At 50.1% G+C, this 13,990-nt stretch overlaps 3 protein-coding genes across 3 annotated transcripts; 2 read left to right on the forward strand and 1 right to left on the reverse strand.

Annotated features, from left to right (window-relative positions):
- Positions 1-4,012: 4,012 nt before the first annotated feature.
- On the reverse strand, positions 4,013-4,714 carry PV10_05793 (uncharacterized protein; the record flags this gene model as incomplete). The annotated part of the gene is made up of 3 exons (XM_016370513.1): positions 4,013-4,356; positions 4,410-4,545; positions 4,625-4,714. The coding sequence occupies 3 exons, from the start codon at positions 4,712-4,714 to the stop codon at positions 4,013-4,015; spliced, it is 570 nt and encodes a 189-aa protein (XP_016222806.1).
- A 2,579-nt stretch (positions 4,715-7,293) lies between these two features.
- On the forward strand, positions 7,294-10,056 carry PV10_05794 (uncharacterized protein; the record flags this gene model as incomplete). Its single annotated transcript, XM_016370514.1, has 7 exons — positions 7,294-7,716; positions 7,778-7,818; positions 7,883-8,218; positions 8,278-8,507; positions 8,560-8,612; positions 8,665-8,786; positions 8,841-10,056. 7 exons carry the CDS (start codon positions 7,294-7,296, stop codon positions 10,054-10,056), a joined length of 2,421 nt encoding a protein of 806 aa, XP_016222807.1.
- A 470-nt stretch (positions 10,057-10,526) lies between these two features.
- Positions 10,527-13,403, forward strand: PV10_05795 (uncharacterized protein). Its single transcript, XM_016370515.1, has one exon. The coding sequence runs from the start codon at positions 10,588-10,590 to the stop codon at positions 12,208-12,210; it is 1,623 nt and encodes a 540-aa protein (XP_016222808.1). The 5' UTR covers positions 10,527-10,587; the 3' UTR covers positions 12,211-13,403.
- The last annotated feature ends 587 nt before the right edge of the window (positions 13,404-13,990 follow it).

Here is a 13,990-nt window from a genome sequence, read left to right on the forward strand (position 1 = left end):
CCAGCGACGTACAGGTCGATGTTCGAGGGAAGGCCTAGGGTTTGTGGTTGATGCAGAACCTGACATCTGGCATCCCACGCGTCGTCAAATGGGTGGGGATACGTCCATTCAGGGGTGTGTCTGTAGTTGATAGAGACCACAACGATGTTCCCCTGGCTTGCCAGTTGCACACACATCCCGTCCTCGGTCGACAGATTGCCGCTGAGGAAGCCACCGCCGTGAAAATAGAGCAACACTTTGCACGAGTCGCCATTCTGGAGTTCTCCTAGTCTCGTTTCTAGACTGCAGGCGACCGGATGAGGCCAGTAGACACGGGCGCCGATCTCTTGAAAGTCGCGGCAGAGGATGGACTTTGTCTGCATGGTAACATCATGACCCTCTTGCTTTTTCAGTGCATCTTCACTCGCACGGCACCGAGCCGCATTACTCGCGGTACGGAAGTCTCGACGCTGTTCTTGGGTATTGAGCAATGCCACAGGAAATACAATGCCTTTGTCCTGGACAAGATTGAGCCATTCCTCACAGACACCTCCGAACTGGCTATAGTCCGCCATGTCTGTCTGGCACATGGACCAAGTATGGCCTCAAACCTCAACTACCGTATTAGGTTTGGGAGATCATTGACTGCCACCTTCTCAGATGCCGTTCAGTAATCGGGAGATCTTCATAGGGCTCATATGTCGATTCATAGAATGTGTCCTGCAGTCCTACACAAAGCGTACGGGCTTCTCAAGCTGCACGGTGAAACGGTGATTGGGAGATGGTGTTCTCGCAGATCGTGATCTCCGGATCTCCGTTGCTTGGACCGATCTCAAGATCTCCATGTGGAATAAACTTCAAGCTTGCGCGTAACGAAAGGAGCTCCTTGCGCCCCTGCCCACGGGGAAAATCCTAGAACAACTTGACCGCCCCGCGGGGTTCGTGGGTGAGATATATATATCTAACTGCCCCTTGACGCCAGACTTCGCCCTTAGGATATAGCGTAGGCATCGAAATCATAAGTTCTCGAGAGTCTGTGCTCTTCATTTTTGGACGAACGAACTAGCCAACCGACCACTCGTCACTATGGCTGCCGAGAAACGCGAGTTCAACGCCCGAAATTTTTGGATATGTTTCTTCATATCCATGGGCAACGTCGCCTTCGGCTATCCCGCCGGTGAGAATACCTTGATCTGGAGAACGGAAATACATGGGAGCTGACATTCCCGCAGCCATCATCGGCACCACACTGTCCCAGCCAGGGTTTCTGAAGTACATGGGCATGGTAACTGAGCATGGGCTCAGCGCCAATGCTCATAGTTTGATTGGAGCCATGAACGGTGTCTTCCAAGTACGAGAACCTTCTCACTGGACTAGATTTCGGAAGCTGATAACTGTCTGTGTTCTTTTAGGCGGGGGCTCTCTTCGGGATTTTCACCGCCGAGATGGTCATGGACAGGTGGGGCCGAAAGGCGGGCATTCTTTACACCGCCACCTTATCTGTCGTCGGAGGGGCGCTGGTAACGGCCAGTCAAAATGTTGGCATGTTCATTGCTTTCCGATTTATTGCTGGAGCCGGGTCTGGATTGATACAAGTGTGTAAGTGAACAAGATGAATCGATCTCGGCGCGAATCATCTATATCTGACGATACTTCGTTTCTCAGGCCCAGTATACAGCTCGGAACTGGCCCCACCGCATTGGCGAGGATTCTTCGTGGGAATGAACGGCATGCTCATCGCCACAGGCTATGCTTTAGCCGCTTATATGGGACTGGCCTTCAACTCGATCCAGAATAATCCCCAAGCACAATGGCGCGGCCCGTTAGGCATGTCTATCGTCTTCTCCGCGTTCATGATCCTGGTTCTCCCTTTTATTCCCGAGTCGCCACGGTGGCTTTTGATGAAGGACCACCCGGACAAGGCTTGGGACGTTGTGAGAGATCTGCATCACGCGCAAAATGATGTGAACCACGAATTCGCGCGTCGCGAGTTCTACCAGATCAGGAAACAGATCGAGCTGGACCGGACACTGGACCATTCGTGGAAGCACATGTTCCAGAAGCCAACGTACCGTAAGCGGAGCTTGCTGGCCATTGGATACGCCTTTCTCGGGGAGAGCACCGCGGTGCTGGTCATCACAAACTACGCGTCAGTGCTTTACGGGCAGCTGGGGTATAATAGCCACCAACAGATCAGCCTTCAGGCTGGCTACCACACGGTCCCAATCATCGGGAACCTGGTCGGGGCAATGCTGATTGATAAGGTTGGACGTCGTCCGCTGATGCTGCTGGGGCTCGCAGGCTGCGTGGTGTGCCTGTCGATCGAGGCTGCCATGGTCGCGTTATTCACGGGGGAAGGCCAGGCGCACAACACCGCGGGATTGCACATGGGCGTAGCAGCGCTCTACATGTTCATCTTCATGTACGCTATCGGCGTCGACGTGGCTGGCATCGTCTTTTTCGGGGAAATGTTCCCCAACCACATCCGGGGCAAGGGATTCTCGCTCAGCGTGAGCACCAAGGCCCTCACAGACTTGGTGTACCTACAAGTGGCCTCGACGGCCTTTGCCAACATCGGCTGGCGCTTCTTTTTGGTCTTCATCTGCATCGTCACCGTTGGCTTCGTTGTCATGTGGATCTATCTGCCGGAGACCAAAGGCCTTCCCCTCGAGGAGGTTGCTGCCATCTTCGGTGACCAGGATGAAGTCATGCTGTACCTGAAGGACATTCAGGTAGATCAGGGCTCCGACAAGCTCGAGATCCACCACATCGAGGCCGAGCATGAGATTGTCAAGGTGGTCACCGACGACATGATCAAGAGCGCCACCGAGCAGCCTTGAACACAAGTGGACCGGCCACCTTCCTACAAACACTCGTCTCACATGCTTGTGAGTACCTAGATACTCAGTAAAAGCACTGCTCGCGCTCCACTAGTCAAAGGCTCCTGTGTCTTGCGGTCTAGCTTGTCCACAGTGCGAGGAGTTCAGTGCATGCGACTTGCTTCAAGAACCTCAACTCCACGTTCCTAACCAGACTGATCACCAGTCATTGAACTCAAGGCTTCACAACGACATGCAGTGGCTTCTTCTTCAAACTGTGACTCCGTGACAGATTTAATGCGAAAGTGAACCCTAATCAAATACTGTTGCCGTCAATAAATATGGCAAACTCCTTCACATGATGTACCTAAGCCTTCCAAATTTAGTCATATCGACAAGACATTTGTACAGTATGCAGTACTGCGTCCAATTATGCCCCTCGAGCCGCAAGAAGACTGCCCATGAGCGCCGAATATCCTGGGAAGCTGGGAAGACCTACTCTATAATATATTTATAGTACTCATAGAATGTTTTTGTGAGGGTTTAGCAAAGAGTTCTGCAACTAGCTATGCTACCGTATGTGTTACGATCGTAACATGTAAGCAAGGTTGAGCAACGTTATGGCATACTACAGGTACGCAATGCCTACGAGACATGGGAAGCAATGCTTCCGTACGGATCAAGCAAGCTCCGGTTTCAGCATCGACAGCAACGCCATTGACAAATTGTACATATACCCTAACGACGCCAGGACGAGGTCAGACCTCTTTCCTCCTTCTCTAGGTTAGTACCATGGAATCGCGCTGTCTACAAAGGAGGTCCACCCTGCGGTTTGTACGAGCCGTAACATCATTAGGACCTAGAGTTACCTTCTACCGACTATTTTTAATTTTAAATTAGGGTTTTATGGCTATAGAATAGAATGGGACCGCGAAGACGAGGGTGCGTAGTAAGGTGAGAAGAAGGGTGAGAGGAGGTGAGAGGAGGGTGAGACGTGAAGAACAAGTTGATAAAGCAGCACGCTTGTGGTGAGCGCCCACGTGAGCTGCGAACAGCTTTTACATTGCTTGTGCTGCCAAGCGTCCGTACCCCAACCACAGACTCAGTCCATCAGACTAATCCAAGCAGCTTTATACTTCAAAGTTGTGATCTCTTATCGATTGTTGGTAGCAAGATTCTAGAAAGCTCTATCGGATCTTTGTGGCGTGAATCTTCTACAGGACTGCGGCTAGCCCGAGAGCAGCTGCCCCAAAGAATGCCGGGAGGCCAACAATGTTGGTTGGGACTGCTGCGTTGGATGTGGCTGCTGCGTCGCTCTCAGCAGCACTCTCAGTCGCGCTCTCAGTTGCACTCTCAGTCTCGCTGGCTGATGTTGCTGCTGCAGTGGCTGATGCGGAGGCTGAAGTCTCAGTGGTTTCTGCGCTGGCAGTAGCAGGTGAGCCATTTGATGTGGTCGCGGCTCCCGTGGCAGTAGCTGAGGGGACGGTGACGATGTCCGAAAGGCTGAGCGTCAAGCTGGCATAGAGAAGGCAGAACGCATCCCCGAATTCGCTGACCTCTGTGATCTCATCAGTACACAGTGTGCTTTTGTATCGAGGGATTGATTCTCACCCAAAACCTCCTCCGGTGTGCATACTGTTGGAATAAGCTCCAGAAGGTGCTCAACCAAGCCTGAGTCTGAGCAGATACAGACCAGATCAGACAAAGAGCATCCAGTTGCTGCAGCAGCTTCCAAGATAGGTGATTGCTATAGTCGCCACCATAAGTTGTCAGTTGTTCTGCTCTTGTCTGACGCTTTCGAATGTTGTATGCTTTCTAGTACTTACAGCGCATTCTGGCAATGATGCAAGGTCCTGGGAAAGTGCCGGGGCGATGAACAGCACGGCTGCGGCTGTGATAAAGTTGTAGAGCTTCATCTTCGCGAATGGGTAGATGTTACGATACAGTTGCAAGTAGTAAGAAAGTCCTGGTCGGTCAAGGAGCACAGACTAGAAAACATAGATTTGAACAAGATAGAGCAACGAGTAAGTGGACATTCGTTCTAGTTCTAGATACATCTCTTCCAAGAAAAGTTTCCGAGGTCGGCTTGCAAAGATTTGATCCTACGCACAAAAAGGCGCGTGCTGACGCCCTAGAATCGGATGTAACTAGATTGGAGGATGCTAAGACTGAGTAGTGGTGGTAGCCAGATGATCAACATGCGTGGTGAGACCGTCGAGAAGCAAGCACTAGCCCATCGATGTCCGATCAGTGGACGCCAATTTTCCCTGTGTCGTCGGCAAGCAGCTCATCCAGGGAAAAATATACAGATCTGCACCACGCAAGTCCCACGCCGAGGTACCCAATTTCAATACGTGCATCTTGTTTCGTAATGAAATTGCAAATGTTTGGCTGGACGAAGACATCTGTAGCGAGCTTGGGTCCACTCATTGGACTCGAATTGCCCATCTCTCGAATATTTTCGGCCAAGCACTGTTATGATTTCTGGAAAAGGAAGCTTGCTACAGTCAGCTACGGTCAAATGGATGGCTCTGATTTTCATCGGCGACAAAGGCGAAGTCGGAGCCAAGATACCCAGACAATCTAATGCTAAGCCGGTTCAAATATCAATGCCACAAAAACGACGACGTCGAAGTATATCACCAGATAATCTAATCAGATTAAGCCAAGACACAATGCCGAGATCTTGGAGGTAGAATGCCAAGTGACACACAGAGGATACTTATATTCGACTCGGTCGTGCTTCGGTCTAAGTGGGCTGGTCGCAGCATCACGGTCCGAGGACGTGACTGAAAACATCTCCGCAAAGTCTTGGATCTTCGATATGGGGCTTCGCTAGATCCTACCAACTGAATTTCGAGCCTAGTGAGGGCCTTATGTGCTCGTCAAGGCCATCAGAAGAATTTTCACCCTGCCCCCGCATTAACGAGCGATGCGGAATATGCCGGCGCAAAAGACCCTTACTGGTGCTCGACAAATTATTTCTTCCCACGAGAACTTGACCCAAATTAAATAGGATCTAGGTCTTTGTATGGAACCTAACGCACGTTCCTGTATGCCAGGATGAGGATCAGGCCACGTTCAAGCCTCGTGAAGGTTAGTCAGTCCCGTGTGCTTTGGGTATTTGACGGACAACAAACGCGCAAAACACCACGCCTCACACGGCCGTCAGATTAGATAAGATAATTGAATGACTCGACAGCCAAGATAGTAGTGTATCGGTACTCCACCCCCCTCAGAAAGTTATTCGTTTTGTTGTTCCTACAACGACGGTACCTCTCTGTTGACCTGTTGACTACCAAGTGGCGAGAAGACGTTTCTCTCCGTCCTCAAGTCTTGCGTGGCAAAGGCTCGGAAGTTGTACGGAAACGACAATCTCACGAGCATTGCTTCCACGAGCTTGGCTTCAGCTGTGAACATCCCTCAAGAAGGTGGGTTCATTAAAGCAATGTGAAGGACCTGGAAACAGGTGTAGCTACGTCCTCAGAGATGTATATACTTAGACTTTTCAGTTACAGGACAGCGTTATCCATTCGCCATGTTGTATATGTTTACCCTTCGTCTCATTTGCTCCTGTCGACCTGGCATGGGAAAATGACAAAGGTTGAAAGCCAACGATGCTCAACAGAAAGCGCATTCACCTTGCGCGTTGATTCGTTGTCTGAATGGTCTTGGGCAGCGATGAGTTAAGACTTTTCTCGCGAGTTTAAAGACATTATCATAGGTCTCGGTTCAAATGCTTCAGATCTAGTGTCTAGGCGCTCTGCCTTTGTCTCCATGAATTCCACCGCCCGGACTCGACTCGTTCCGGCCTCTGCTGATGCAGGATCTCAACTGACTTTGGTCCATAGACCACTGTTGGCTATTAAATCTTGTATGCCTCTGAGACATACGAAGTGGCCAGGCTCAACTTACAACTCAAATAGTACTTTATGTCACCAAGAGCCATCGAATTCCAGAGAAATCGGTGTGTATTAGATACCGTATTCCATGGGATTCTGCTTGGCAATTCACCTATGGTGTATCGAGGGTGGATTTCTTGGAAACTTTCCCTCCGTTATCGCATCTGAATGTGGGGCACATTAACAGCCTTGAAAGACGACCGCGTTGTATGGACCCTGACTCAGGAGCATCAGACCTGACTTGTCCTTCTAGGGATGACTTTTATGCCAGGTGGATTGGAGCATTGCGTCCCACTTCCAGACACAACAGGAGGAACGCGGCAGCTGCTACCAGCATGTGATGCAGCCATCTGCAAACTACTGGCATTTGCAAATGCCGGACCGACAAGGAGCAGAGGACATCACACAACCCCGAGCAAATCACGCCAATGCTAATCGAATGCACGCCTTGCATTTGGACATTAATGCAGAGTGAATTTTTTTCCCGGTTGGCCTTTTGCACTAGAGAATATATGATCTTTCTGCCCCTCGTGTGGCAGGAGCTCTGCTCATAGTCGATCAGATTATCCAACATCATTGTTCTTTCCTGGGGAATGGCTCCGACAATCTTCCTCCTCGCCCTAGGGCTCTTCTCCTCCCTTGTGCTGGGACAGGATTTTGGCTGCATGTCCGGCATTCGACAGGCCCTGGCACCATTCTACTTCTCCGGCGGGCAAGTGTTTGATTACTATCAGAACTTGTGCGCCAATGAGCTCCGTGTCACTTCGATCTACGCGGCTGCTAAGGTGTATTGCACTGAGAAAGAGATTGAAGTTGGGGTTTCGACTCTAGAAGACAATTGTTTTACCTGGGGCGAAGTTGAAGCTATCCCATGGTCTGAGATTGAACCTAAACTTACCGATGAATACATTGCTTCTCTTCCGACCCTCACGTTTGAGGATCGTGCAGCTGGTGGTGTGTTATCTGAGCCATACCTTATCGACGAGGAGTACTACCAACTCGCTGTAAGAGCCGCGGTAGGTGCTATACATGTTCTCTCTTGGAGGAGCGATAGAACTGTTTCTGACAAACGTGTAGATTGTTCCAAACAGGCAATTCAATCTGCATATGAAGTATGGGTGAGTATCAACTAAACACTGTACATCACACATCACACATCATAAGCTAATGGCTTTGTGATAGCTGGGGTGTCTACGGATTCTGGGGTGGACTTATCTTCATTGGGATGGCAAGCCGTTTCATTTCCTTTGTTTCACGATCCAGACTCAGACGCCCTGCTGCTGATATCGAGGGTGAGGGCGTCACTCGTAAATCTGGCCTTCTCTCTCTCTTTAAGGCTGTTCATCACTGGTTCCGCACCAACCTCATCATCCCCGCCGCATTTGGCTCCCACCATCAGCGACTATATTATTGGTGTGCTATCCCTACCCGGATGGAGACTCTAATCGTTGTCATGTACTGGGGTCTGAATATCATCCTATGTGCCATCTCGTACGAAATACTCCATAAAATGTCAGCGTAAGTGCAACATCAAGCTCCGAAGGGTAGAGGACCTATATGCTGACGAGAACTTATAGCTGGGGTCGACCATCTATTCAACTTTGGAAACATATCGCGGATCGGACTGGAATCATCTCATACGCCAATTTACCCTGGCTCTGGCTGTTCTCTGGTCGCAACAATATTTTCATATGGGCTACAGGCTGGAGTTACTCTTCCTACAGCATCTATCACAGGCACATTGCCCGGGTAGCTACGATCCAGGCGGTCATCCACTCCATTGCATGGAGTGTGATGGAAGGTGATGGTAAGTCTGGAGTCTTCGTTACCCACTCTGTGGCATACTAACTGCCTCGCAGTTGGTTCTTTGGGACGGTCATGGGGGGAGCACTATTGGTACATGGGAGGAATTGTGTGTACTCTTGTCCCATTGCAAGGTCTTTGACTTACTGACGTAAATCTAGGCTACCATCACCATGAGTCTTCTCATGGGTCTTTCTTCGGTATACCTCCGAATGCGGCATTATGAAGTATTCTTGATCATTCATATTGTCTTTGCTGTTTTGACGCTGGTTGGACTATGGTAGTAAGTGTGCCAACCCACCACTGCCTGTGTCAGCCCTACTAACGTGATCGGCAGCCATACGGTCGATATTGGTGGAGGGTTATATGACAATTATATATGGCCCTGTGTCGCAATCTGGTCCTTTGACAGGCTTGTTCGATTTGTGCGATTAGCCTATTGCAACTACCGGGTACGATACTCTGGAACAGCGCCACTATCTACCACGTCGATAGCGACATACAGCAAAGACACCGACATGATCCGAATTGAATCGGTTGTAGGGCCAAATCTCCTCCGTCCTGGACCAGGTCAACATTATTTCCTCTACCAGTACAACAGGCTTCTATTCTGGGAAAACCACCCATTTACATTGGCAGCTTGGTATGGTTCAAACGACAGTGATTCCAGCAAGTCGAAAATATCCTCAGAAACGGAGAGTGCCTCAGAGAAAGCAGCCGCAACCACTGCTGTCGGTGAAGGAACAGAAAAGCCCATTCCTTCGGAGGGTACTCCCGCCGCTGCCGTCACAGAAGTCACTGACAACACCCAACGAGATGTCATCTCAAGCGCCTCATCGTCAGGAAGCCTGTCCTCGCCAGCGGAAAAGAACAACGCTCCCGAAGAGAATCAGCTACCAATTGCTGCCGGACAGTATAAGCTTGTCTTCCTAATCCGACCATTTGATGGCTGGACAAAACGTCTCCGCGACCAATGCATCAAGGCTGGCCCAGAGGGCCTCAACGCAAAACTGTTTGTTGAAGGACCATACGGAGAAAAGAGCCCCGTGCTATCATTCGAGAACGTCATCTTCATCGTCGGAGGCACCGGTATCGCCGGAGCAATTTCATACCTACAAGAATACGACCGACTGATGGCGTCGAAATCACAGAAAGTCCTCGCCCGAGACATCACCGTCGTATGGTCAGCCAAGCAAGCTCACATCATTCGCGACGTGATGAATCGCGAACTCAGACCGTTCTTGAACCGACCAGACATTCATTTCAAATTCTACGCCACTCGAGATAACAAGATTGCGTCGTCGTCGTCGATGATCGAATCTGAGAAACTAGGTACCACCAGACAAACCCAGATCTTCGATTCAAGACCGGATATTCGTCAAAGTATCTTTTCTGTCGTCGATCAGGTCGATAGCGCAGGCTCTCGGGGTGGTAGAATCGCTATCTTTACCTGCGGCCCAGCGGCTATGGCTGACGAAGCTCGTCTTACTGCCCATGAGGCCCTCAAGGCTGGGAAACAGGGTTTGGAGTATATCGAGGAAGCTTTTGGGTAAGTCTTGATGTTTTGCGTCACGGTTTTAAGATTTCCCCCTTTTGGTTCAAATGTATGTGAGAGAACTGTTGCTGACTATAATGTGTGAATACAGATGGTAGGTAGTTAGTGGTGGAACAGGGAAACCTCTGTGTATTGTAAGTAGATGGGGCGTTGTGAAGATTTAGATACCAAGTATGTCGACATCCTGAAGGATACCTAGTTGTTAGGGGGGAAGATATAGGGCCTGAGTGCCCATGAGGCTAAAGTAAGGTACCTAGGTATGTAGTTATTAACCTGACCTAACCAGGCTGTCTAAGTAAAGGGTCCTTAGGCCTCCGGCTCTTGGCCAAGGCTCCAACGGGTCTGATGTGGACACCTGTCTTCGATTAAGCATTACCAATCCAAAACCCCCTTACACCAAGAAAATCTCCATGCTATTATTACTACTTCATCAATTAAGATATATTTATATTTGTCGGGTGTGTGGACCTTTAAGATCAATCATGTAACAAATTCAACTTGACTCTGCTGTCTTTGTTGCTTTCGAATCATGCTTGGCTATAAATTTATCAATTTGTCGCCCGAGCAAGTCGAGATTCGTCGTCAGCAGCTCGACCGTGATGGGTTTCTGGCATGGTTGACTCCCATCATCCTGCTGACGGTCATTTACATTTATCGTCGACTATACAGCTTCATCTCATATTCAGCAAGAGATCAGAATCACTCACACAAGTCTGCGACGCCACATTCCTGGCCCCGAAGGGTATATCGACGTGCAGCTTGGATTCTCAACACCACATATGTCTCTGAGTTTGGCCCCCTTCGCGTCCAGATTCTGGGATTGTTCTATGTAGCATGGCTCATCTCTCTGGCCGCTCGCCACACTGGAAATGACTACATGCACATCACCAAGGCCTTGGGCCACGTTGCTGTGTCCCAGCTGCCCATTCACTATCTTCTGTCCTTCAAGTCGCCAATGTCGCCCATTTCCATCGCTACCGGAGTGTCTCACGAACAGCTCAACCCCTATCATCGCCTGCTTGGACGTCTGATCCACGGCTTTCTAGCCGCGCATGCTGTCTTATATATCCGATTCTTCGTCGTGTTGGATCTGCTTGCCAAACGAATCCAACATCGCGATGTCAGATTGGGAGTCCTAGCCTTTTGGTCTTTCAACTTTCTTGGTCTGCTCGCAATCCCACCAATTAGGCGGAAGCTGTACCATAAGGTCTTTTACCGGAGTCATGTCGTTCTGAGCGCCATTGTCGTCCCTATTTTGTTCTTCCATGTCCCTTATACGAGGAAATATGTGGTGCAGGCTGGAGTTCTTTGGTTTGCGAATGGCCTTGCGCGGAGCAGAGCGAGTAGTGTCAATGGGCTCACCGTCACAACTCTCCCTGACACGAATCTCGTCCTTGTCAACCTCACGGTCAACAAATCTCGAGCGTTTGCCGAAATCACACCTGGTCAACATGTGTATGTTCGAAGGAAAGGTCTGGGCCCAAGAAATCCATTCTCAATTGTGCACACCACCCCCTCCGAGAGTGGTAAAGCGGAGCTGGACGTCAGCCTTGTGCTTCGAGATCTGCAAGGCCCGCAGACAGCATATCTCTCTGGCCTGGCAAGCAAGGGGCTCTTGCCTTCTCTGGAACTTTCCATTGAAGGACCATATGGTGATTCAAGTCACTACTTACCTAGGCTTATTAGTTCATCTCGACAAGGTGATCGAAGTCAAGTACTGCTAATTGCGGGTGGCGTGGGAGCCACGTACTCCCTCCCAATGTACCTCGCTCTGGTGAAAGCACGGCGCTCCACCGAAGGACTCAAACTGATCTGGTTGGTAAAGTCACAGTCAGAAGCTCAGTGGGGCCTAGATGTGTTGCAAACGGCCCACGTTTTGGTTGACGTCGATATCTATGTCACAGGACCTTCGCATAATGGCAGTTGTAATATCAAAGGTGTCACTGTCAACACCGAGGGATCACGGCCTGATCTAGCGAGCATCATTGACGACATCATGGCTTTCAGATGCTCGTTTGGAAAAGTCACTGTCATGTTGTGTGGGCCACCTGGACTGTCACGTGTCGTGCGGGCGGCTGTTGGTCGTCAGGTTCTTAGCTATGGCCGTGAAGTTGAATGGCATGAGGAGCAGTTTGGATTTGGTGGTTCATGATGGCCAGACCAGCAACTCGGGGTTAGAAGTTGGGCTCTGATGATGATTCAGATCCGACATCTCATGCCCGCAGCAAGCCAGTCGATGATAGAGAAGATTTGTTGAGCAAACCAAGGCATGACTGAGCGCCGGCTGGGGATTGTCCATCATATGCTAGAGACTTCTGGTCCCACCAGTCACATGTGTCTTCAAACAGATGGATGACGCAGAAAGCGAATCTCAAACCTTCCTGTGTTGGCTGGCACATTTTGATCTTCTCCTCATTCTGCCAAATCTCACTTGAGTTGCTCGAGTTTCGACAGCAAATCGAAGAGAACAACCATTGATGATCCCAGCTTCTGATTGAGTTCACACCCGTACCTACTCTTATCCTCCATCGCGATATCGGTACACGCAGAGAAAACAACAGCCGGCGACTTTGGGCATATCGGCAGGAGGTGGCGGATTCAACAAGGTGTTCAAAGAACATGTGTGGGGACGAGGATGAATTCGGAGTGATGTCATTGGAAACAAATGATAGTGGCAGTCGATGGAACAGGTCTGCCCGAATACTGTTACCATGGATGATGGTCGTCGTCATGCTGGCCATGGCGAGGCGAGTGGCAGGCAATCCGATCGAAGTGATGAGGTGGTCAATAGGGGATTCTTCAACGGCTATTTCGACATCAGAACAAGCGATCTCAATTCGACAAGTCAACAGGAATGCTATGGCTTCCCCTGCGCCGCAGATCTCGGATACGACCATCTGGGTTTTCCTGGTTGCGTTCGCGGTGGCCAGCAGTGGCGCGATCTGGAATGTCTACGTTCGCATTGGAATGAAGCGCGAGGCAGTCAGAGAAGTTGATAAGCAATCGGAGCTGGCGATGAAGGCCGGGAGGTGAGATTGGGCGGACACAGAGGATATGGCTGGCTGGGAGAATGTTGATAGGGAGAAGATGACTGGAAAGTCAGAGCGCAGTATGTGAAGGGCAGGTCAAGGCAGCAGGCAGCGGCCTCTTCCGTGTATGGAAGGAAGTATCGTGATGCACTTGCCACGTGGGAGGAAGGCATCGTTCAATGTCCTGCGTGCCTGCCGTGTATGCATTGTCCACGTGTTGTGTCGCCTGTTTCAAAGTCAGGGAATAGCAGATGATCAACCAACGTCCCATTGTTAATGACCTGCAAGGGCTCGCTGGAGATTTTGCATTACACGCAATACTGTTTTATCAGGTAATCTCTACGATATAGTGGTGAGATTGGTTTGCGAGAGAACAACTCGCAACCAGACATCCATTGGAGTGTCACACGACCTTTGTTGATCACGTTCCTCTTTTTACAGTTAAAAAATCCGGGGCAAGCTTCCTCAGGGACTAATCGTGCAGATCGTTGATAAGATGGTCGGTAGTTTGGAAAAAGCAAAGAGAGAATGCCTCCTCGAGGAAAAAATTAGTAATGTGGAGCATGGACAAGATTTCGGATGGCGGAAGGGTTTGACCGTTTCGGGGAAGTCCAAGCTTCAAGATGCCTAGGCCGGTGTGCCCGTCTAGCAACACGAAGATCAGTGCAGTTGATGGATTGACGGACTGCCCGGCTGGTGGACCTCATGCGGGGATACCACCAGACTGGGAAGAGTGTGGCAAGGCTAAGAAAACTGTAACTTGGTCGCTAGGGAGGAGACCCGAGGCATGCGAGGTTTGCAACAGAAGCATTGAGAGAACACAATCGAGGAGCTGAAGTGGGCGTTTGCAAATGACCCAGAAATTAAGAGGAAAGTGAACACTGAAAATTACCAAGCAAGACA

Source organism: Exophiala mesophila (assembly GCF_000836275.1).
Source record: "Exophiala mesophila strain CBS 40295 unplaced genomic scaffold supercont1.4, whole genome shotgun sequence".
Lineage (NCBI taxonomy): Eukaryota > Fungi > Ascomycota > Eurotiomycetes > Chaetothyriales > Herpotrichiellaceae > Exophiala > Exophiala mesophila.

Bases quoted from the DNA above. Each gene is read 5' to 3' on its own strand.
- PV10_05795 (XM_016370515.1), top strand. From the start codon at position 10,588: ATGCTTGGCTATAAATTTATCAATTTGTCGCCCGAGCAAGTCGAGATT.